The 24,613-nt window shown below is 38.3% G+C and overlaps 1 protein-coding gene across 5 annotated transcripts in view; it reads left to right on the forward strand.

The window, feature by feature from the left end:
- Window positions 1-525: 525 nt before the first annotated feature.
- The window catches only part of rc3h2 (ring finger and CCCH-type domains 2), a 29,302-nt gene continuing 5,214 nt past the window's right edge, over window positions 526-24,613 (forward strand). The window contains exons 1-18 of one of the 5 annotated variants that reach the window (XM_044144869.1): window positions 526-819; window positions 11,547-11,876; window positions 11,972-12,089; window positions 12,844-13,077; window positions 14,028-14,203; window positions 15,113-15,313; window positions 16,017-16,149; window positions 16,703-16,821; window positions 17,762-17,874; window positions 17,971-18,195; window positions 18,301-18,503; window positions 18,593-18,891; window positions 20,964-21,110; window positions 21,961-22,098; window positions 23,106-23,276; window positions 23,386-23,629; window positions 23,842-23,926; window positions 24,371-24,581. In XM_044144869.1, coding sequence (XP_044000804.1) covers window positions 11,646-11,876; window positions 11,972-12,089; window positions 12,844-13,077; window positions 14,028-14,203; window positions 15,113-15,313; window positions 16,017-16,149; window positions 16,703-16,821; window positions 17,762-17,874; window positions 17,971-18,195; window positions 18,301-18,503; window positions 18,593-18,891; window positions 20,964-21,110; window positions 21,961-22,098; window positions 23,106-23,276; window positions 23,386-23,629; window positions 23,842-23,926; window positions 24,371-24,581 — 3,048 coding nt within the window. In that variant the 5' untranslated portion in view covers window positions 526-819; window positions 11,547-11,645. Of the gene's footprint in view, window positions 820-4,624; window positions 5,141-7,443; window positions 8,586-8,627; window positions 9,205-11,546; window positions 11,877-11,971; window positions 12,090-12,843; window positions 13,078-14,027; window positions 14,204-15,112; window positions 15,314-16,016; window positions 16,150-16,702; window positions 16,822-17,761; window positions 17,875-17,970; window positions 18,196-18,300; window positions 18,504-18,592; window positions 18,892-20,963; window positions 21,111-21,960; window positions 22,099-23,105; window positions 23,277-23,385; window positions 23,630-23,841; window positions 23,927-24,370; window positions 24,582-24,613 lie in introns of those variants that run through there. The other 4 variants (XM_044144871.1, XM_044144867.1, XM_044144868.1 and 1 more) reach the window with 4 other exon arrangements.

Here is a 24,613-nt window from a genome sequence, read left to right on the forward strand (position 1 = left end):
GAAAGATGCTTGGACATTATAAAATGTTTTATCTGTGTAGAATAGGTCTTGAAGGATATTAAAATATCATAAAACAAATTCATGCACTTTTATTTGAATTGTTAAAAAAAAGCAAATATTTGACAATGTGTTCATTGTACTGAAGAAGAATAAATCTTCCTGTTATGCTGACGGAAGCTCAACGTGTGTGTCTCATCTTTTCTATACCGCAGCACCACACGTTGAGGGAAGATCATCATACACATTACCCTCAGCCCTCCAAGGTTGCAGGGTAACATATATATATATATATATATATATATATATATATATATATATATATATATATATATATATATATATATATATATATATATATATATATATATAGAGAGAGAGAGAGAGAATAAATGGACGGAGGAAAGTTATGCAAATAACGCAAAATGCTGAGAAGCGGGAAAGGGATTAGCGGCGCGAAAAGAGTAGCGGGAAAGACAGTGAGATGGCGAAATTGGCGGAAAGTTTTGATATTGGAGCGATCCGTGACACCCAATTCGTAATTTGTTGTTTCCAGTTTAGTGGTTTTTGTTTTGCACACAAGGAATGATGTGCAAAACATCCAGCAGGCAGTGGCGCTCTGTTTTTAACTGCAAGAGGAAGAGGGAAAACTCGCAGCCGAAGTCTTGAGACAGATAGAGGGCATTTCGATGACGATGTGGCGGGATATATAATTAGTTTTGGAAACATGAAGAGAAAAGTGGGGTCCTGGAAGGCTCAGAGGCAGGTATCCTGAGATCCAAGCAGAGGAACACTTGGCTGCAAAGTGTTGATCACCGCTAGGTAAGGCAGAGCCACTCCCCAGCAGCTAGCAAGCATGTTTCACCCACTGCGAACACCGGGAGTCAAGGTAGAAAGGCTTTCTTCTCATACCCCCCGAAAACTTGTTTTACTGACGCAGTTAAGACTATCGTCACCAGCAACAACAGAAGTATAAAATAAGTTATTAGGGGAGAAATACAGAAGTGGAAGATATGTAGGCTCTCCTCGTCTATTACAGAAACTAATATTTCTGTAATATTACTGAAACGTAATTATTATTATGCTATATTTTGGAAGTGCCAGCATGGGATGTGCCCCTCTTCTTTTTGGAGTGGCACAGATAATTTTGTGTGGTATCTTCTTGTGATCCCTGAGCCTTCAGTAACTAATTTTACAAATATTGATAAGGAAGTGCTAGCAGTACGATCTATGTGGCACAATTATACATTTTCTGTTGTCTTGTTTTGATCTGTGATATTTTGTAAATAGCGATAAACGATTTCTATAATAATAATTTATTAAAACCATGTTGCATGCAATATTTTTATACCAGTTTTAGAAATGTACAGTGAGTATTGAAATTCCAAATGATACAAACCATTCTTTATAAATATGTGTGGGTTTTAAAGTGACTAATATGCAATAAATGTGTATTGCATATTTACAAAATACATTTATTGTGAACTATAAATGCCCAATAAATGTGTAGTTATTGTGAAAAAATACCCATATTTATTTTCCAAAGTAAATAAATAATTTTATTCTGTTTCCAAAAGAAAAAAAAAGTACTTCCTCACAGTTCAGGTTGTACCAAAAAAAGTCTACATGATTCTTTTACTAAGAAATATTGATTCAAAATTAATGTTGGGCCAAAATGACAATATATGGTAGTTAAAATATTGCCTGTTTAGATTATTGTTGAACAGGGAAAAATAATCTTCAAAATACCAATTCAATTATTTTATGCTGCTTAAATGTAAATCAACATTTTGAGTTTTATGAGTGCTTTAAAGTTACCAATTTCGACCCACGGTTCAGGCAATTGTACAAAATAAAAGAGAATTCTTCACCAAACCATGAAACATTTTGCTCATCTTCAAATGCATCTTTACTACTGGCATTGTTTCACTTTTTGACCCCTCTGATATTGTGCAGACTATACTAAGCATGACGACGAGGTTAAACGGCTGAGAGGGTTTCTATGCTCGCTTACCCTTTTTTCTTCCTTTCACATGTCTCGTTTAATTTCTCGGTTATCCTACTGACCCAGAAATGTCCTTGTCACTTATCTCGCTGAATGCAGTAGCCAGTGGGCAACTAACGGCTCTCTAAGTGTGAACCCAGCCGGGAGAGGAAGTGAGTCAGAGTTACAACCGCATGGCTTTAAAACTGATGTTTGACCGAGTTATTTAAGATTGGAAAAAATATTTGAGTGTGTGGAGATGGAAAGCTGGTAGACACATCCATCAAATCGCCTGCTGTTGTAACTACAGCACAATCTGAAAAAAAAACATTGAATCCGGAGGTGCGCTAAGTGTAAAAGCGCAACACACAGTTTTCATAGATTTTTATGTATTTATTTTTGTTAAAAATGCTTGAATGATAAATCACTTTCTCCCTCTTTCACAATTATACACAATTATAGTGTTGATTTGTTGCATAAAGATCATATAAAACACACTGGTATTTATGATTTTAATATGACAAAAATGTTTAAAAGTTCAAGGGGTGCAGGAGTAAAAGAGAAATAAAGGGACTAATCATTTTAAAATAAGTTATTTAAACCACCCTTTGTTAATTCAATCTTTTTGGGACGATGGCGCCCTCTGGCCAGACAGACAGTCTTATACTTCAATGAGTTGCAACATTAATTTGTTTATTTATGCATATGTAATGATTAATTAAACTATGGTTTTGTTTTTATTTTTCTGGCCACCCCTTTCAAAACTTTTCAGAGGCGACCCAAGGTGCATTTTGAGCAATTTGCTAGATGTTAAGGGTAGTAGTCACATTGTTTTACCCCATAAATTGTAGAGCCTTTTTAAAATAAATAAAGAATAAAGTAAAAATACTTAACTGAAAATAGAAAAAAAAATGCAGGGGAAGCCTTGAGAAGGAATGACTGATATTGTCATTCCTTCTTAAGGAAGGAATGACAATATGAGAAGGATATTGTCTATATTAAGCACAATATTTGGTGCTTAAAAGCCAAATATAAAGAAATACGCTGGAATGATTCAGCATAAAAGTTTGTCGGGCTTCCTTTTTGTGTGAAGTTTCCATGTTCTCCCTTAGGGCTTTCGACAGCCACTCCAGCTTCCTCCTACGGTCTACAAATATGCGTATTAGAGTACCTGGAGATTTTACAACAACCTTAGATTTCAATGTAGATGATTGTGTGGATCTGAAATGGCTGCTAACTGGGTGTAGCCTGCCTCTGACCTCATAAACAATGGGATACAATGATCCTCCACAAAACCCTGAGGGAAACAAAGCAAGTTTGAAACATGAATGGGGATGGAGGAGATTTATAATCTACAAGGTAACTATATCCTGATAATAGGATTAAAGCTTTGATGAGGTAGTCAGTGGCAGCTGCACAGCCCATGGTTCTATTCCCAGTCCCTTCACCTCACAGCAAGAAAGTCCTGGATTAAAATTCAAGCTACATGTGTATTTCTGCATGGAGTTTACATGTTCTCTCTGTTTGCATGTACTCTCTCTAGATAATCTGCCTTCCTCTAAAAACATTAAACAGCACATTCATACAGTTAGCAAAAACAATTACAAAAAAAAAAGTTTTTAGTTGCTTTTTTAAAAATTCACAGAGTCAAGGCAATTCAAACAAGAGTAGCAATGTCCAAATTCTTGGTGCTACTGCTGAATTTGCTACCTTTTAGTTTTTAGCTTTGCACAATCAACAAACCCTGGTTACCTCAGGGACATGCAATGAATATATGGGCTTAAAGGTTCTCAGATGTAGTTCTTGTCCACTCAAAGTAGGCCTTGGTGATTTTACTTAAAGTTAAAATCTGTCTATTTTTTCATTCCACATTCGAGGTCCAATTTTGATAAATATTTTTCCTGCTTTTATGAATGCATAAAAAAATTACAAAGGACAAAAAATATTTTCAAAAACTGACTTTTATTTTAATGATTCCTTCTGTGAGTTGACCTGAATTCAAAGTCCAAATAATTAGAAGCTATAAAACACGCTTGGCAAACAAGGTGGCAGGTCCTGTGTGGTCGAGATTCTCGGAAATCTGAGGAGTACATTAGTGGAAAAATCTCAATTGTCTTAAAATTAAATCTTTAAAAACAAACAAAAAAATATTAATGGATCAAATTGATTTATTGCCTATGCCCAGTGCAAAGCTCCATAAGTAAGCATCTTGTAGTATCTGAAAAGAACGTGGAGCCAGACTCGCTGTACGAGTGGCGTGATGTGAGAAAACTTTGGTGAAAAACTGAGAAATATCCCTCTGCTTCAGGAATTTTTCAGTATTTAGTAACCCAGAAGCTTGTGGCGCCCGCTGTTATCCTGCCGCCTTGGGAAATGAGCCATAAGGACCCATATGAGAATGCCAGTGAATTCAGATCTAAATAAAGCATGCCTTTTCTTCCGCCTTTCTACTTCCCTCTACAGCTCTGCTCAAAAAGCACGCAGAGTTGATGTGTTAAACTTCCTCCTTGAAGGCTCGCGCACACACTTGTCAAAGCGCATCCTCCCAACCCCCTCCCTCTGCTGCTTGCTGCTCTGCCTCTCGGTCTGTTCCTTTAAAAACCAGCAAGCCCACGCCTCGAAAAGCGGCTTGTTCCGGCTTGCCCCTGTACATATCTTTTATCCTTGCTCGCCACATGAAAATAGTGCCCCCCTCGATAGCTACGCACCACCATCTATCTGTGCTAGGCCCACGAACAACAATGTCACCCATTAGCTCGGAGTATGAATGATGCGTAGCCGCGCAGCAGCAGCAGCGGCGGCTCCGTGCCAGTGCAGCTAGATGCTGCTGGTGGTGGAGCGTCTGAAGCGCAGCTCTGGCACCATCACCGCAGGCGGAGCGATACCATCATCTCCTCTCAGCGTTGGTTTGTGAAGCATAGGGTGTGTGGCTCAGCGTACCTGAGCTTCCGTCACGCGCGGAGGCAAAGACGTGCAGAGGAGCGCAACTGGACCAGATAGCGCTCCTACTTGTAGCAAATGTGCTGATATGCGTTATCAGATCATTCTAGCGCCAGGAAGCATCCATCTACTGCTGCTTTTTTGCAACTGATGAAGATTTTTTTGTTGTTGTTGTGGGTGACCAGGAAATGTTTACTCTGATGTTTTGGTGTGCTTGAGGTAAGTCACTTGCGGAGCGCTACTTTCTCTTGTTGCTCAGATAGAGATGATGCTTTTGTACTTCGGTTGTTTTTCAAACAAATCTAAGACATAACACCTGCACCGTTTTTCCTTAACTGCTGCTGGTAGTTTTTTTTAATATGGAGAATGATGGAATTTAAAATGTGAAAGCATCGTAAAACTAAAGAAGAGCTTGTGAAATGGAGGTGAAGATGGGGGTGCATAGCTCCCGAGTGTTCAACAAACGGTGAAATGCTCTGAATAACAACACTGTTGCTCTGAGCAGTTTTAAAATGCAAACCTGCAAGGGCAAGTGTGAGATGTAGCAATCTCATCATAAAGTTAAATTTTGCTGCAGCTTGCCCCCGTTGCAGGTTACTGTATAATCAGCTGATTTTCAGATGCATGGAAGCAACTTGACATTTTGGTATTACACAGGGTTATCATCAGTCCTTTCTGCTATTGCATGAGGAAGAATTATGTCATGCAACACAAAGCGATTTTAAGTGAGCATTTTGTGATTTGTGTGATTGTCCCCACACTCATAGCCACAAATTGGGGCTACAGGCTCAACAACTATAATCCCACATTTATCACAGTACACATTCAATTGTACTGTACTCCAAACAAGCAAGCACACAGAGAAAATGTGCTCTTTATTCACACCAGTAAATTTGTCAAAGTGGTTTATTATTTGTGCCTCATGAGAGTCTTTCAAACAATTAGTATTAAAGTTTAGCATTTTGCATTATTGTGTACCTCCTGTTGCCTCCTGAATTACTTAGAAGATCAACTTTGATGGCAGCATGGGGGAAACTTGTTTCAGAGCTAACTGATTTTTTATAGCTCTGTGGTGGTAGGTGTGGAGTGGGTGTGAGGTTTCAGTCTTGTGTTATGGTGCTACTTTTTGCCATAATTTTGATTGTAGCTCATGGTGTTGAGGCGGTTGAGTGGGATGATGGAAGAAATTGTAAAGCCTTTTCGAAATGTTGACTTTTGAAAATGATAAAAGACTTGACTGATGACAAATATAAATTGAAAGTGATTTTCATCCCTCAGGGTCTCATCTTTGTTTTTTGCAGAGGATGTGGTTCTTTTGTTTACTTTAAGCGTTAGTCTAGTTTTGCAATTACATATAGATTACACAGGCATGACAACAGCCCTCTCTTTCAGGCGCATGTAAAGTTTGATGGTATAGTTTTATTTTTCTTTCTCTGTGTACTTCTATTTGTTTTATAACAACAAATCCTTTTGACTGGTGTTGATGCTGAAAACACTTTATGATACTTTACTGTATTTTAGACTAACACTTTCTGCTACTGCAGATGGAAACTTTAAGAATTGTGCTTGTCAGTCTGGATGGCTTTGTATTTTACTACATTTTAAGCCACAAATGAAATAACAGTAAGAGCTCATTCCTTGATTTAAATAAAGTGTATGTTGTTTAACATAAAACAATTGGAATGTTCTTATTCCACAGAGTCCTTACTCAGTATTCTTTGTAGGACATCAATTCCTCTGAGAACTGTTACAGGATTGCCAAAGTGCAGAGGTAACTTGATCTTTCATCATGTCTATGGAGTTCACAGAAATGCCAAAGTGGAGTCAAAGTTAAAATTTCATGACACAGACAACTGTCTGCCTGTAACCCAGCGTCAGTAGACAAGCGGGCAGTTCAGTCACCACAAAATTTTTTTGTCAGTCTATTTTTCAGCCAAGCAAATATATGAGTAATACCAACAGTTTCTTATCCAAAGGAATATGAGTGAATGTTCCTGATTACAAGTCACCATTTTAGCTTGAGTTTAGCATATTTGAGAAGATGAGTGAAAATGTGAGATTTTTCTTTTAGTTCTAAGATAGAAAAAATTACACCCCAACTACAGGATAAGTCATCAGTATTTCTTTTATTATTATTATTATTATTATTATTATTATTATTATTATTATTATTATTATTATTATTATTATTATTATTATTATTATTATTATTATTATTATTATTATTATAAGAAAAAGGAAAGGTAAATTGTGGACTAGTTTCCATCACAGGACTTTTAAACTCACATATTAGGACAAGGAGATTTTATTTTAGGAATTATCTATATTCAACTCTGTACACCTTTCCTTTAAGTTGAACCAGCTACCCTGTTCCTGCTAAAGTAAAGCTTCCCCACAGCATGATACTACCACCACCATGTGTCAAAGTGCTCAGACTGGTGTACAAGTCACCATTTTAACTTGAGTTTAGCATATTTGACAAATTTTTTACTAATTATGGTATTTCTAAAGAAATTGGTAGCAGTGGATTTTACTTTAGCAATGTCAAAGTAATTGGGCTAAAACCTTGTATAATTTCCATCTCTCCTCAGTTTTGACATTTGTGTGTGTTAATCACATTAAATTGCATTATAATTTGCAGCCGTTATGTGACAAAATGTAAAAAAATAATAATAAAAAAAAATCAACATGTTGAATATTTTTGTATTTCTTCAGTTCAAGTGACAAAAAGTGACCTATTAAAACTCACTTCTGTTGGCATCTGAGATTTGCCAGAGGAAACCCCAGATGCCTCTCGGGAAGATTGGAGGGGGATGAAGTGAAGACTCAGCTATCCAGAGCCAAATGATCACCAGCCAACTCTTGGCTGTAAAGACACAGTATAGCTGGAGCCCACTCAGCAGAGTGGGTGTATTAGAATGCACCTGCAATTGCTTTCCTTTGAACAATTTCAGTAACATAATCAGCCAATTTGCTGTATTGCAATGCAAATGTCACGTCCTCTGGGGTTTTTAAACCAACTGGCCTGAACTGCAACACTCAGGTCGATTTCCTGGTTTTTAAATAATCTCTGTATAAAAAGGATCTTGATAAGGAAGTTGTGGTTTGCTGCTGGTATAATGCACACACCCACTTTTCCGTGTCACAAGACTGAAAGTTTTCACGAGGTTTATTCTGACATTTCCTACTTTATAAGACATTGATGAAATAATGGAACGCCTCAGAAAAATAGGCGATTTTGTGCTTCATTTAAAGTGAAGATGTGAGTCAGTGATACAGAGAAATAGACAGTGGTCCAGATTTCTGTGTAGTGCCCTGAAGAGGCAGCACAACGGAGGAAAAATAGGTGGGTGCCAATGTGAACACCCACTCCTCCTCCTCTTCGAGGGTGCACCACTCCCTAAATCTGCCAGAACACGCGCAGAAAGTTTCACAGTAAAACTCCCCACCCACCGCAGTTCTCCCCAAAAGCCCCCCTCTTTATCCTCCCGAACTAGTTCTGTCACATGAGGGTGAGCTCACGAGGGGTTCAGCACCTTGTGGGCTTCGGTGATATATTTGGGCTCCTCGCGGAAGAGAAATATGACGCGCGAGGATAGAGCGGAGCTGTCCACGCGGGCCACGGAGCCAGCGCTTGCGTGTCGAGGTGCCAAGTGTTCCGGAGGTGCGTATATGGTGCCACCGTTAAAATAAATAAATAAATAAATCTTTGCAAAATATTATGTAGCTATTAGGATAAACACGAAGAAAATCTATACACGTTTCGTTACGTTTGGACACGGGTTGCGTGAAGTGGAATAGTGCACAAGCTTAACTTCGCAATTTCCTCGATTTTCACTTCTAGTCTTATAACTAAATATTTGGAAAGTTTTTTTTTTTTTATTAAAGACGAACCAACACTGACATGCATTATAAACAAAAATCCCATCTAAACCTTGTAACGACAAAAAACCGGTTTTGTCAGTCGTTCAGGTGCGCTCCTCCTCTTTCAATTTTTATTCTCTCTTCGTTCAAGCGCGCTTCTTATTTTACTGGGCCAACATCGCTGAAAAGAGTTTAAGGTGATTGTTTTTGGCTTACTTTGTCATCTGCTCCACGAGGAGCACCAGCTGCGTGGGATTGGTGAGGAGTTTGAGCAGATGTTATGGACTATGAAAGCAACAGGTGCGGTTCACAGTCTGCGCGCGTGGTCCAGAAAGAGCAACTGTTCATGATGGCGCCTAAAAGCTGCTGAGCTGTTTTTATGAATGATTTTATTTTTGGGATGAAGCCGTTTGGAGGAGGTCAGTGTCCACTTACATTAAGTGTTGTTATAAAAGAAGAGATTAAAATGACTAAATGGTTAATATTTATATATATATATTCTTATGTGAATGAAAGCAAACCTTTTAAAAGTGCACAGTCATGAGCCCAGTGTTGCTCACTTAAAGCTCCTTGGACATTAATTTTTCATTATTAAATTATTATTTCCACATGCTAGACAACTGTGATGACGCAAATGGCTTTAAAGTTGCTCATGTTGAGTATTTTGCAGTGATTTTATTTTTTTTATATATATATATTTCCTTTTGTAAGAGAATGTTTTATCCCATTGACTCCAATCTGTTTCTTTTAATGTACACAATAATAAACTGAAATCTATTTCCACTGACCCATTTACAGTATACTGCGATAATAAGCTGATATATATTGCCATATCAGCTTATTAGACTTTTTACAATAATCAATATTTTATTGGGATATTACTGTGTAAACACATAGTCCTTATAGAAAGTACATTTCAAGAGATATTTAATTCAGTTTGTATAATTTATGTACTACTATTTATGTAATACTGATTTGCTAGATTATAAAAAATCAATTTTAACCTAAGAAGTCAATACCAACAGCATCAATCAGATAAAGTACATCTTGCTCCATAAAAGTTGTTTGATGAAGATAAAGCAAGTGCGCAAAAGTGAAACAAATGAGTTTGCACAAGAACATAGAAAATCACTAAACAGAATGTGCCTTAATACAAATGCAACAAATAATTTTTTTAACAGACTGTCACTATATTCTGCACAGTGAAATAAAGATTTTAATTGGAAAATGCAGCAAATTCATAGCTTAAATCCTCACTCACTCATTAGAAAAAGTCAACATGTTGCACTTTCCAATGCTAAATGATCCAGAGGTTTCAATTAATGTGTTCTCATTTCTTTAAATAAATAAGTGGACGACATAGATAGAGTAGTGTCTTCTGTCAAATGTCAGGAGATCATAAAGCTGTCTCAGTTCTTGATGCAACACAAGCAGGAAGAGGCGCCTAAGAAATCAGTGCGAGTCCCTCGCTTGTCCTTCGACCTCCATCCAAAATTATCCATGGTAACCAATTGTTATGGGTGACAGGAGGAAGTTATTTTCATTCATTGGGTTCAACTCAAATATGCATTAGGAAATGTTTTGCAGCATTTTGTTGTCTGGTTACTTCATTGCTATGGAAACAATCAAAAACAAAACACAGCAATCTCTTACTTTCTGGTATTAAAAGCTTGTTTTAGAGACTTTAGCAGGAGGCTGTAGGTATTGTTGTAGAGTGTATAAGCTGAGAGCCGTGTCACTTTCACTTACTCTCCACTCTGTGCTTCCTCATCTGGCTGCTCTCTGATCTTCCATTCATCAAAAAGTTATAATTTTTTTCCATTAAAATATATATATAAATAAAAAAATAAATAATCCAAATGTCTTCTTAGTGTAACAATGATGTAGAGTTAAAAATCTCCAGTTTAGCACTTCTTTAAATTCTCCTTTTGGAAAAATCTGATTTAATTTGACCTGCAAGAGTCTTCTTTTATTTTTATTTTTTGGATTTTTTTACTCACTGTGATGGTTTTGTTTTTGTGATGTATCTAACATTGAACTTGTTTAGTCTTACTTTGCTTAAGAGGACCAAGGACAGTGTGATCCTGAGAACTGTCACTTGTTCTACACACAAGCACACACACACATGCACAATGGCTTTGAATGGAACATAGTGCTTGGAAACCACTGACATAAATAGATGGCACAGCATGTAAAATTTCCCTGAAACAGGATTCTGATAATCGTTCAGTCCTGCAAGTCTTCCTGCATTTTTCTGTCATCTGTTTGCTGCGGTATTCTGTTTCAGTTTGCATCCAGCACTCACAAGACAGGAGAATATAGTGTATTTATAAAATGTAAAGTGGATGATCGTGCGTCACCAATCCCACACTTCTAATCACTCTGTACTCAATCTCAGGCATTTATTTTTGGGTTCTCTTGCAGGTAATTGCTTCCTCTGGATTCAAGATGAAAATGTTAATGCATTTTAAACTCTGTTAGTAAAGAAAGCAGCTGTGTCTTTTATGCTTGTTGTGTTTCAATAACTTGCCGTTTTAAGCAGAATTTACATGTGGTTGGTGCATGTCCAAAATGTCCTTTAGTGCATTATTTGTTGGAAAATTGGTAACTTGCTGTGTGAGCATGCGAGAAAATTTTTTAATTAACTCATCATTAATGCTTCACAGTGATTGCACGTAAGATTGATATCCTGACATAATCTGGAAAAGTGATCTAATGAAACTTAGAATCTTAACTTAAACTTCTCTGCTGCATTCCCCAGCGTTTTCATTGGCACTGGCAAAAGCGTGCTGTGGCCAGGGCTCGTGACATGCATTCCCCCTGAGCTTGGTGACGCCTCCCTCAGCAGCACGGTGGCAGGATGCCGGTGCAGGCGGCCCAGTGGACAGAGTTTCTGTCCTGTCCCATCTGCTACAATGAGTTTGACAGCAGCGGCCACCAGCCCATCAGCTTGGGCTGCTCCCACACGGTGTGCAAAACGTGCCTGCACAAACTGCACCGCAAGGCCTGCCCCTTCGATCAGACGCCCATCAGCACGGACATCGACCTGCTGCCGGTCAACTGCGCCCTGCTGAAGCTGGTCGGAGCACAGGTGAGGTTGTCCAAAAGGGCTTTGGTCTACGTGAGTGATTTTCAGATGCTTAGCATTTCAAGTTAAGCATCTTATGGACGTCTTGTATCTTAAAGGTCCCAGATGTTCCTCCTGTGAGTCTGAGCAGTGCGGCAGATGTTGAGCACTATGACCTTTGCCGACTGTGTGTAGAAGAGCTGGCTCTCTACCTGAAACCTATCAGTGGTGCCAAAGGTACTGAATGTTTTCATGCATATCTAACATCATCAGTAGTATCTTCTTGAAAGGAAACAGCTGCATTTGTACTGAAATTAGATCACAATGTATGTTGTTCCACTGGATTTTATTTCTAAGTATTAGAGTAAAGGGTGCTGAATATAAATTCATGCCACAAGTTTCAGATTCCTATTTGTAAAGAATTTTGAAATTGACAAGAAAGACTTCAGTTGAGGTCTCAATTTTGTTGAAAAGCTGAGAAGAATGGTAAAATGAGTTAAGCTCAGCTTTCCACATTTTTGCTTATGGGAATATATGTGGAACGCTGTATTTTTGGGCTAAAAAGGAACGATAATTGGACTATCTGAATTAGCCATAAAATATATCCATGGAAGTTCAGTGTTGGAAGGAAATGATAGCACACTTGAACATTTGCCATAGAGAATTAATCTCTTCATATTCAGCCTGCGGAGGCTGCTTGTAAAAGTTGGCATTCATACTTTCACACATCTCATGATGCTAGAAGGTTCTGTACTGTTTTGGTGCTTTGGGAACATTCTGCTTTATTTGAAAACACATCTAAAAAGTGAGACACACCAGTGGCTTCATGTTATTATTTGGATACTTGAGACTTGATGATGTTATGGCTCTTAAGAGCCTGAGAAACAAAGTGCATATTAATTTAGATTAGCTCAGTGAAATTAAAAACCGTTTTGACTGAGACAACCTGTAGCAGATGTGCACTCAACAGTTTTTCGCATGCAATCTGCAGGTGTGGCGAACCTGAGTCCGAGCGTGCTCAGTAGGCCCATGCAGAGAAAGCTGGTTACTCTGGTGAACTGCCAGCTGGTAGAAGAGGAGGGTCGTGTGCGGGCGGTCCGGGCAGCCCGCTCACTGGGGGAACGGACTGTAACCGAACTCATCCTGCAGCACCAGAACCCCCAGCAGCTCTCTGCTAACCTCTGGGCAGCGGTGAGGGCGCGGGGCTGCCAGTTTTTGGGTCCTGGTGAGTGTGTGTGTGTCATGGTACATTTTGTTGACATAAAAAAATCTATTTGAGTTGGGTTTTCTCAAAACAACATATTGTTAGCTGGTAAAGTCCCATCTTGTGTTGCTACACTCGGTTTTTGGAAAGGAAGTTAAAATACTAATGTCTAATCTGTCATTCACTTGGCTTTGACATGGAAAACTTTGTTGCTACTGCAGCTAATTATCAGATAAACTCCAGGTAAGAATATTTGGGGAAATTGATATAAGTTTGTAATATAATCTGAGGATTGTACTATCAGAGGACAAAGTAATAAAAACATTAAAGCATCACATTATCTTACTTCATGCTTACAAATACAATTATACTTCAAATGACCTTTTGTAGGTAGAAGTTAAAAGAGCTCATGCAATTTTATTTTGTGCTGCCAGTAAACTGAGACAGCCATTTTGCATATTTCCTTTAGATAGGACTTTCTTCAAGAAAACAGTCAGTTTCTTTCTCTTTAAACAATAATTTCTGTGTCTCTGTACTGCCAGATCTAATTAAGATTGTTTCCCTTGTCCATTTTTAGTTTTTAATCTCTAATTTTTGTGTTTGAATATTGGTAAGTATTCTCATATGAAAGTATGTGTTTTGTTGATAAGTTTCCTTTGAAATTGTCTAAATTACTTGTGCATCACCTCGTTCAACTGTCTGCTGGTATTGGTACCTGCTGTCCTGTGACGATTACTCATAGGGCAGATTCTGACTGGGAACAAGTTTCTCATCATGATAACATAATGAGTTGAAAAGTCTGAGGACACCTGGTTGTTTTTGTTTTGAATGTCCTTTTGTCTCTCTCTACTCATGTAGAAATATCAAGTATTTATTGTTGTCACACATTTATGTAATCTTTGCAACTTCAGCTGTGAGTCAGTGTGTCTGTCCTGAATATCTTTCTCTCTCTCTAATTCTCTTCTCATCAGCAATGCAAGAAGATGCACTGAAGCTGGTTTTACTAGCTTTGGAGGATGGTTCTGCTCTGTCTAGGAAGGTGCTGGTTTTGTTTGTGGTCCAGAAGCTTGAGGCCCGGTTCCCCCAGGCATCTAAAACCAGCATAGGCCATGTGGTGCAGCTGCTGTACAGGGCCTCCTGCTTTAAGGTAAGAAAAAATAAAAAAATAAAAGCTACAGTGAAAGATACAGAAACAATATTAAATATGTGAGCACAAACAACAAGCTGCACTCTTGAGATGTCTATTTCAATAAAAAAACAAGGACACCACAGTTTTTTTTGAATGGAAGATGCTCTTGTAATTCTCACCCTTAGGATTTAGCGTTTCGGAGCTGTTTTCAATTTCAACACAGTGTGTTGAAAAAAGATTGACTAAAATAGTCTTTCAAAATTTAGATGAATACCCCGGTTTTTAAATCTAATTTCTTCCTACTAAATCACATGAAATACTACTACTAGGAAGCATTCATTTGCAATCAGGATATGAGTTTCTGTAGATAAACCTTTGGTGTGTGTATTTCTAGAACTGTTATCTGATGACCGAGGTGTTTGGCAGGGCAGAAATGCCAGCTACCCGTTCATGACATAACCTCAGACTATATTTGCGCCTCGCTGCCTCGTCTGGCAGGGCGGAGACAGATGGTAATGAGATACAGAGGCGCAGAGATTCACGTACCTAATTGCTGGGAAAAAATGGACAGGGGTGCAACTGGATCGCAGAAGCAATCCGATTGTGTTTTTGTTTTTGTTAAATGATGCCTGGCGGGGGAGTGTTCTGGTGTCTTATGATGATTACTCATAGGGCAGATTCTGAGAAGGGGAGAGTCCCTTCGTGTGATCAGAATTTGAGTTTGTGAGTCTGAGGACACCATAAACAAACACAGATGTGATTTCTCTGACATTTACTTAAAATACCTTGGATTGCTTCTGAATTTTCAACTTGTTATATATAACCACTTCAGTTCCCCTTTTTCCAGCTGTGTGTGCAAAGCCTGACAAAAATTAATAATTTGTTGTTTTCTTTTTCCCTCACAACATTCTGTGTTCTTACTGTCAGGTGACTAAGCGGGATGAGGATTCCTCCCTAATGCAGCTGAAGGAGGAGTTTCGAACGTATGAGGCGCTAAGAAGAGAACATGACGCTCAGATTGTCCACATTGCCATGGAGGCAGGCCTTCGAATTTCTCCTGAGCAGTGGTCCTCTCTCTTATATGGAGACCTAGTCCACAAATCACACATGCAGTCCATAATTGACAAGGTAATATTATTGGCGATATCTCTAACAAGCCTGAAGATGATCTACGTATTTATTTGCACATTGACACAGATATGTAAAACCTTTTCAATAAATACATCTTCATAACCTTAGAATGGTAAAAATGAATGAAAATACAACATTTAATGTATGTATCATATCAGTTATGATACCATGTGGTTCCAGTTCAAGTCACCACAGTTTTTAAACTCCACATCTTTATTTTTGTGATGGGAGGACTGAAAAGTTATTTTCTAGGCTACCTGCTAAATAAACGTTTGACAGGCAGCTATTCTAATGGTTGTTATCTAGACATAGTTGAAGCCTACCACTGTTCTCTAACGTTTTTTTTTCCCCCTCATACAGTCCATATTATTGTATGTGGTGGTAATATAAACTTGGATCCTTATTAAAAAATTGCATTGCAGTACCAGTAACTTTAACTTTTTAAATTATTGATAGGAGTGTAGATATGGGGGAAGTTTTGGCAAGTTTCTGTTTTCCTGTAGCCTTTTCCCATGAACATGAATCAGTTTCACTTGAACTTTATGTGAGATTATGCCGCTGAAATAAGATATTTCTTGTAAGACTTTCCATTCATTTTGATGATGGCAGTGTGGTCATACTTGTTTTAGAATGTCTGCAACAAACATTTTGACCCCTCTTTTAAAGACATTCTTTCTTTGTTTTATCCTTTGTGCTGCAGTTGCAGTCTCCAGAGTCATTTGCAAAGAGCGTTCAGGAACTGACGATTGTTCTGCAGAGGACGGGAGATCCAGCCAACCTCACAAGCCTTAGACCACACCTAGAGCTACTGGCCAACATAGACCACAACCCAGGTACTTTCCCTTTTTCAGATGTTTACAACTTATTTTTTCTTCAAAACATGAAACACTTGAAATTTATTTCTCTGATCCTCTACAATTTAGTTATCTAATAAAAAAACCCCAAATGACAAGAAATACAGTTTGTTTTAGCTTTAGATATATTTAGTCAGGATTTATATTTGAATTCTGTATCAGTAATCTAGCTGCTTGGGGAAACCTCAAAAATTTGATCATTACTTTAATCATGAATGCAGATCCCTGGCCTGGTTAATAATAAAGGGCAAGATTTGTAATCTGCAGTTTACATCTTAACCACACATTCAACAAAGGCCGACCTTTGACACTTTCAATAAAAAGAAAAGATCTTGCTGACATTTGGAGCAGAAGTGCATTTCCTCAACACTAGACTTCTAGCTTTAACCTTTTACAGGTTTTTTATCATTTTATCTTGTATTGTGCCTTCTCAGTATGTAGTTTAATATTTATCGCAATTCTTTTTGTACTTTACAAACATTCTCTTAGAGCCCTTATCTTCTAAACCAATCAAACATTAATCTGTCTTCAGATGTCCCGCCACCGTCCTGGGCAGAGCTGGAAAGCGTGATGCTGGCTGTAAAGCTGGTGGTTCATGGACTGGTGGAGTTCATACAGAACTTCAGCAAGAAGAGCCATGAAACTCCACAGGTATGCTGACACACCAGATTGATGCCATTGTGCTTCTAATGTTTCCCCGCTACTGACTAGAGCACACTTTGTTCCTCCTAGTTGAAGGAAATGAAACAATTTCTGGTAACAAACAGCACAGGTGTTGGTTATTATTGTGCAAAAACAACACAGTAAGTATAAACAGTTAGGAAATGGCACATTTGTGACTCAGATGTTACTGTATTCTTTATAAATATATGCACTGTAAGGATGCTGGTCAGGTACAATCTTTTAAAGTATGGAAATATGTGGAATTTGCTTTTATGACTCATCCAGGTCTGAATAAGTAATGAAAATAACAAAATGTCTAAATAGTACAATTCTGTTTACATCAACATTTGATTGGCATTCTTTATGTCTAAATTTCCAAATTTAAACTGGATTTTTTTAATCAAACAGTTTTATTGGTTTAGTTTTCCAGATTAGAACAGAAATAGTTTTTCTCCCTGAAATTTGAGCTTCTCTTCACATTTGTTTTTTAGCTAATGCTTTGGATGTAACCACATTTTTTTCAAAAAGGGCAGAAGGAAGCTTAGATGTGAAAAAATAAATAATAATTTTACAAGGCTGCTGTTTTTGAGTTACTGAAAGAGAGAAACCATCAATACACATTCTGTAATTAATTTTTAAGGGGGAGTTGGCTGTTTTTTGTTGGCAGATGTAGCTGATCAGATATTTAGGCAGAAATATGTGTGACTTCAAGGAATCTGTTGAGAATACTTAGTGTTACAAGTTTATAAATGAAGTTGTTTTAGCTAGCACAAAATGGATTTCTACTCAAATGTTTAGAAAATCTTAGAAAAATAAGTCTTCAAAAGTGTGGAATTCCAAAATGGCAAACATGCAGAAACCATATATGTTTATCAGTATTAATTTGTTGTAAGATGTAGTTTTTGTTTTATCGTTTTGCATGCTGCAGCCCCAGGCCAACAGCAAGTATAAGACCAGCATGTGCAGAGATCTTCGTCAGCAGGGAGGCTGTCCCAGAGGAACCAGCTGTACATTTGCGCACACGCAAGATGAGCTGGAGAAGTGAGATCTCACAAAGGCAGCAATTTCACTTTCACTGTATTATATATTTTTATGTACAAAAAAAACCCAACTCCTTTTTTCTCCTTCTCTGCACAGATTCAGACTGAGGAACAAGAAGAGCAGCAGCGTGGTCCGGCCATTCTCTTTAGCCAGCAAAGGCCTCAAAGATGCAGATGAAAACATGGAGGAAGCTTCCAGCCTGACAAACCCGCTGCTGATCTCCAGAGGGTCAGGGGGTGTGGAAGAACTGAAAAGAGCTTTGACGAATGGAACCAGTGGGGCTAACGGGCCTAACAGAACCAAATCAGGGTCCACAGAGCTGTACGAATATTACGCTACTTGTTTCTTAATGAATGAACATGCAAGTCAATGTGGAGATAATCTCATATTCATTTTTTATGTTCTTGTGCTCTTTTTGATCATTAGGAAGCCCATGTCCCCTCCCAGGACTCCAGTCAGCCACTCTTCAGCTTCCTCTCCTTTGAGTTCTGCAGGTGGTGCTGATGTCAGCGCTCCTCTTCCTCGACATGGTCAGTTCATCATCTCCTCTCCTCACCCTTCTCAGGCATCAGAGCTATACTACCAGGAATCTCACCCTGGTTATGACACGGTGCACTTTCAGCCAAACTGTGAGTCATTCTTCAAATAAATAAATTAATTCATATGTATTTCTGCTACTGTTTTTAAAGAGATTAACCATTTCATGCCTTCTTTCCAGCAGGTTCTTACTATCCATCTGCTCTTCACCCTCCTCATAAATCCTGCATGGCTCGCTTCCTGCGGTCCTCCAATGTCCAGGAATCCTCGCTGCCGCCTTCTTCTGGTGTTTCCTCTTACCCCAAGGACCCCCAGGCTCCTCACCCAGTCTCGTCCCCTTCATCAGGGTTTCCCCCTAGAGACCAGATGGGAGCCCCCACCTTCCATCCCCATCCAGGACAGGGTCAATACAGACCTTTGGCTCCTGTTCATGGTGTTTATGCTCCTCTTTATGACAGCAGGAGAGTATGGAGGCCTCAGGTGAGACTTAATTTGTTATCATACCAACATTAGAATCCTGTACACATATTTTCAAATATTGTTCAAAATTTTTTTTCATAATCTGCCTCCAAGAAGGCGGGCCATTTTTAAATATTTTTTATTGAGTGGTCTTGAATGTTAGGTTTGGTTTTCAAAAATACTTATTTCTTGGATTTTGCTGCTTTCCACCCATTTTGCTATGAACAAGTGGTGAATAAAAGAAGTGTCAGGAGAAGACCCTTTGTCTTTGAAAAATAGATGAAATCCTTCAGTCCTATGTTAATAATTTACTGGATTTCTACTGGCTTCTTAGCCACCATGTTATAATATTACAACTTCAGGGGCCACACTTGTACTTAGATGTTTCCTTGTATTTTAAGAATATGGGGTCTTTCTGCACTTCTATCATCATTTTTAATTTTAGTTTTAGAGGAAGCCACAGTATTCCACAATACTGCTGTATTATGGAATACATTCTCTTATGAATCCTGCAAAAGGATTCATATCTAGTGCTTTCTACTGCAAATAGAAAACTCTCAGTCATAAAAGCAGTGATGTACAAAATGCAGTACCTATTTTGCACTTTATTTTAAATGAGTGCTGTGTGCGCTGTTCTGTGTGTGAGTCATTATCTGACTACAAAAAAATTACATTATAAACTCTGTGACCTGCTTGAGGTTTTTCTTCTTGTCGTCCCTAAATAAAATGCGACAGCTCCTTTTTGACAGTGTGACAAATACATTTAGGATTTTAGCTACACCTTAAAGAACTCAAAACTCCCCTCAGTTCATCAGCAACCATTATGCACAATTTGGAGGTATGTGCAACTCTGAACAGCTGGAAAGCCTTTTCAACTAGAATCAGAGTGCACGCCAATCCTGAAATGTAAAATATTCTTGAGGGTCTGGGGATGGATTGTTTTTTGCAGATCTTTCTGAGTTTGATTAGAAATATTAAGATTAATTTATTTGCATCGATATGTAGATGAGTACTGTGTATGCAAGATATGAAAGCATCAGTAAAGCTTCTGTAAAAAGAAAAACAAAAACAGTTTTGAAACTTAATACTTGATGCGTCCATTTTTCACATCCTTAGATATTAAAATGAATGCTTACTAAATTATAAACAAACAAGTAAACATAAATCTTTGGAAGGAAATTTTATTCTTTCTGCTCATGATGTAGGAAACGCGCTTATTAATTTTGGACCAAACTTCAGTGTTTTTATTTACTGTCAGATTTTGCTAAGTTGAAATACATTGGTAGACAAACAATGACATGATTGTTATTTTATTAAAGTATTTGAGTTACTCAACTGTATAGTATAATTTCTTCACTTGTCTCAGTACATGAATCAAAACAAGTCACACTTTATTTAGTTTGAAAATCTGTAAATTGAGATAAAAGAGTGTCCTGTCTGTTTTTCCCATCTATGTATCTAAAATGATTCAGATAGTGACATGGGTATCCTATTGATCAAAGTCCAAAGATGCATAACTTTGATGCATACTGTAGTAATTAGTCTCTGTTAGGTTGTAACCTTTGGAAGGAGGTCAGTCAAGCTTTAAACTATCTTGGGAGCAATGCACTGAGTGTTCAGGCAGTACATTATGAATGAGCTGCCACTGCTACTACCGAGTATGTCATGCAGCACCTCGACATGAAGGCAGGAAAAGATAATGAACAACCATGTTCTCACCGTGCGCTCTAATGCCCCATTATGTGCAGGTGGCACCAGTCTGTTCTTTTAATGCAGTTCTAGTCTGGTTGGAAGGGGGTGTTAAAAAGCATCAAAAGAATTTCTGTTAATATTCTCTTTGCTTTGCAAAGTTTCCTGTTGTATGTCCATAAAACTGTTATTCTCTTGACTGTAAGAGCTTTAAATTAGAAGTGAAAGGATCGAACAGAACATAAAACATTCAAAGAAAAAAATTGAAAGCACTTCAGAAAACATTGAGAAACATTGATATTGACAACCTTAAGTGAGGACGTAGAGTCCTGCTCCTTGGAAACTTTTGTGTAGTAATGTTCAACTTGGTTATTGTGTAACCTGTCTAATGATTGCCATTGTAGCTGTACCACAGAGAGGATGCCAGGAGTAACTCACTGCCTCCAGAGGTTCTTCACTCCTCTGTCTACCAGCCTCCACTCAGAGAGCGATTCAACTCTCTAGACAGTAACTACTGCTCTGGAGCGGAGCACCGTACTGGGCTGCACAGGGTATGTTAAATAATTCACATGATGGCCGGTATAAATCCTCACTTCAGTCTGGTCTCAGAAATATGTGCTCACTTATCTGAGTCCACTGTTACTTCTGCTCCACATGGATCCATTGTTGATTCACGGGTGATGCTGTAACCCCAGGGCTTCATTTTCTTATTCTTCATTAGTCTGTTTCAGTTAAACAGTAACTCTGTAATAACTGGTAATTTCTATTAAAATTACTTCAGTCAGAAATGATAAAATCAGACCCACACATTGCTGAAGACGGTGCTATAGGGTTCACTGGTGAAGTTACATTTCTGTGTCAGGAGGAAGAGAAGTGAGTGGGTGAAGCAGAGACGTATCTGGGTGAGAAGTGGGAGAACCACAGAGTGGGCTGGAGCCACATGCTGCAGAAATGTGACTGAAAGGGAAAGGTAGAGATGAGTTGATAAACGGGTGTAAGAAAACTGAAAACACAAACAGAAAAAGAGAAATTTACAGTAAATCAGTTCACTGTCAGATTGCAATTAATTTATAAAAGGATTTTAGGGAACTTATTGCATATTATATATATGCAATAATAGCGAGACACAGCAATCCTTAAAACTGGTTCAGACAAATTTATATGAACAAGAGAATAAAAGTGATGCCTTAAAAACATAATCACCTAAAATTTTACTTTAATCTAAGCTGAAACTGCATCAAATATACATATAAAAATACAAAGAGCTCCATGATGCTTGCTTTGCATCACTTTGCTGTCAGCAAGTTGAAATATGTGTTTCATTTCAATTATGCAAATATATATTCTCGGTTCTCACTCATCTCTTCACTATGTTTCATGTCTGATCTGCTGCTGCTTCAGGACTATGGACGGGTTCCTCTGGGATATGAGGATTTATTTAGACAGAAGCAGGAACACTGGACTCACATCCACCACCATCACAATCCCAACAGGCCCTCCCAGTCTTCCCCCATATTCACCACTGATTTTGGAGCAGAGGTAGGAATCAGATGCCTATGTTGTAAAAAGACATTTAACATGAGTATTGGTATGACTATTTTAATGCACAATGTATGAACAAGATGACTAGTCTTTTGATCAAATATTTATACATTTTTATTATTTCAAATGTGATTGTATTTAACTTCTGCCTCGTGAAACGTGCACTTGCTGCTCCCCCCAATGCTACTTAAGAGGGAGGTGGTTGCCTAGCAACTGTGCAGGCAGATATCATAGCAATGCACGGTCCTGGTGTATGTGTGGGTGTGTGCGTCTGTGAGGGAGCAGAGACTTCTCCGAGCAGTGACTCAGGCATTCGGATGAATAAAGCTTTGTTTAACAGCTTATGGGATGAATTTTTTGTGAACACACACACTGTAAAATGGGACAGTTACTAAACCAGTGACAGCTTTTCAAATGTCAATTCAAATTAGACAAATTGAGTTACCTCTGGTTGTCTTACAAAGAAAAAAATAATTGAATTTCTGTCCATAGTCACCTTAATGCAACAGACAACTGTGCTTTTCAGTTGTTCTCACTTGTTAAGTTTAATATTAAAGTTCCAAACATTGTTTAAAATTAGGCTTCAGATATTTTGCAGCAAAGCATTGTGATAGTTCAGCAGATCAGCACTTTCAGCAAGGTGTACAAGTTTTAGTATTCGTAAAGCAGGACTGTTTGTGTTTGTGCAATTACTCCCCCCCTCTGGAAGCAGGAGTAATTGCACACATTTTTAAAAATAAAAATTTTCATTTTCACAATTCCAAGCAAATTCTCACAGTTTAGAAGTATTCATACCTCTTTATTAACCACCACAGACTACAATAAATCTCACGGTTAGTTATAGCTATTTATAGCTAACAGGTTAATTCAAAGTAGAGCATAATTGTGAAACAGGAATGTGACAGTTCAGGATTTTTATTTTTTTATTACAATTAAAAAATCTGAAAATTGTTGCTTGTTATTTGCATTGTATGTGATTTTGATTCTCAATTTTTCTCTTCTAGCATGTAGAAAGCAGTGGAGGTCAGTGTGTGGGATGTAGGTTCAGGGGCGAGGAAAGTTTGGCCCGTTACTCTCCGTGGTCCTGCAGTTCTGCAGGGCCCAGCCTTAGCCCCTTTGAGCCTGAACCTCTCAAACACACCCCAGCTCACTCCCATTCCCACTCGGAGCATCTGGTGAGATTTACTTCACAATGCAGAAAGCTGGTCCTGATTTAATGCATCCAGATAAAATCTACACTTGAATGCTAAAATTTTAAATTGTGCTCTTGTGTTTGTCGTTCAGGAACTAGACTGTATTGAAGGAGGCCAAGGTGGTGTAAGCGGAACAGGAAAACGATGTCTGCACTTGTTGGATCACTACCGACGTTTGAAAGAGGAAGATCCAATTATTCCCTTCAGTGAGGCGCCCATCATCTCAAAGTGGGGTGCCATTTCTAGGGCATCACGCACAGGCTATCATACCACTGACCCCGTCCAAGCTACGGCCTGCCAAGGCAGCGCCAGCACCACAGCAATAAACTTCAAAGGTGACGAGAAACATGAGAGTTGTCGAAAAGAAACAAAGTAATTTCTAATTTGGTCCCTTCTTTAAGTGACTTGGTTTTAATATAATCTTGCTGAATGGAACCAGCCAGTTTTTCCTTAGGACAATTCATGTACTGTTGACTATAGATATTACACATACAGTCTTTATCATGATATTTATTGTGGTATTATTTTTCTCATAATTTTCTGACAGATTACAACCACCACTTTGATCATGGCGACTATAGGTGGAGCTCCAGAGGATCAGACTCCTCTAGCCACTCCAGTTTCCTCGAGAGGTATGGCATTTCAACACTTTGTCAGCTGCTTTTGCAAAGAAAACAAAATGTTAGATTTGTTTCATGCAGATGTCAGGGATGCATACGTCTCCAAATCAAGACATCTGGCCAAATCAGATCAGTGTTTCTATACTCAGAATATCAACCTCTTTTAAAGGTCACCTGTAATAAAAAGAATGGTGAGACAATGATCACAAGAAACTAAAGAAGCTCTGTGAGGTTGTTTTGAGTCACATGAAGAGGACATTGATTCTATGACTGAATGTGTGTGTCTTTTTCTGTCTTTACTGTCTCATACTATTAAGGTCTTAATTTTGCCTTTTAACAATTGGCTTAAATTTCATGTTCAACTGATGCTAAACATGTTTTTTAAAAAAACCTACAAAAGGAAGCCATACTTTTAGGGAAAAGAAACTTGATAGTGTTTGCATTTGTTTGCATTAGTGAGCATCTTTGTGCAACGGAGCTGAATGACCATCGAACTTCAATAAGCAGTGGAGAGAAAATTGGGTTGGACCACCTGCAAGCCCACCAGACAACCTTCCAACGGGATCAAAACCGAACAGAAAGCGAATCTGACCCAGATCGAGACATTGAGCTTGAACTGCGAGTGCTTGACATGGAGGATTCAGAGCACCATGAGATCCAGTCTCAGGTTAGTCTGGGTACTTAGTCTGCTGAAAATTA

The sequence above is a fragment of the Gambusia affinis genome, linkage group LG17 (genome assembly GCF_019740435.1).
Source record: "Gambusia affinis linkage group LG17, SWU_Gaff_1.0, whole genome shotgun sequence".
NCBI lineage: Eukaryota > Metazoa > Chordata > Actinopteri > Cyprinodontiformes > Poeciliidae > Gambusia > Gambusia affinis.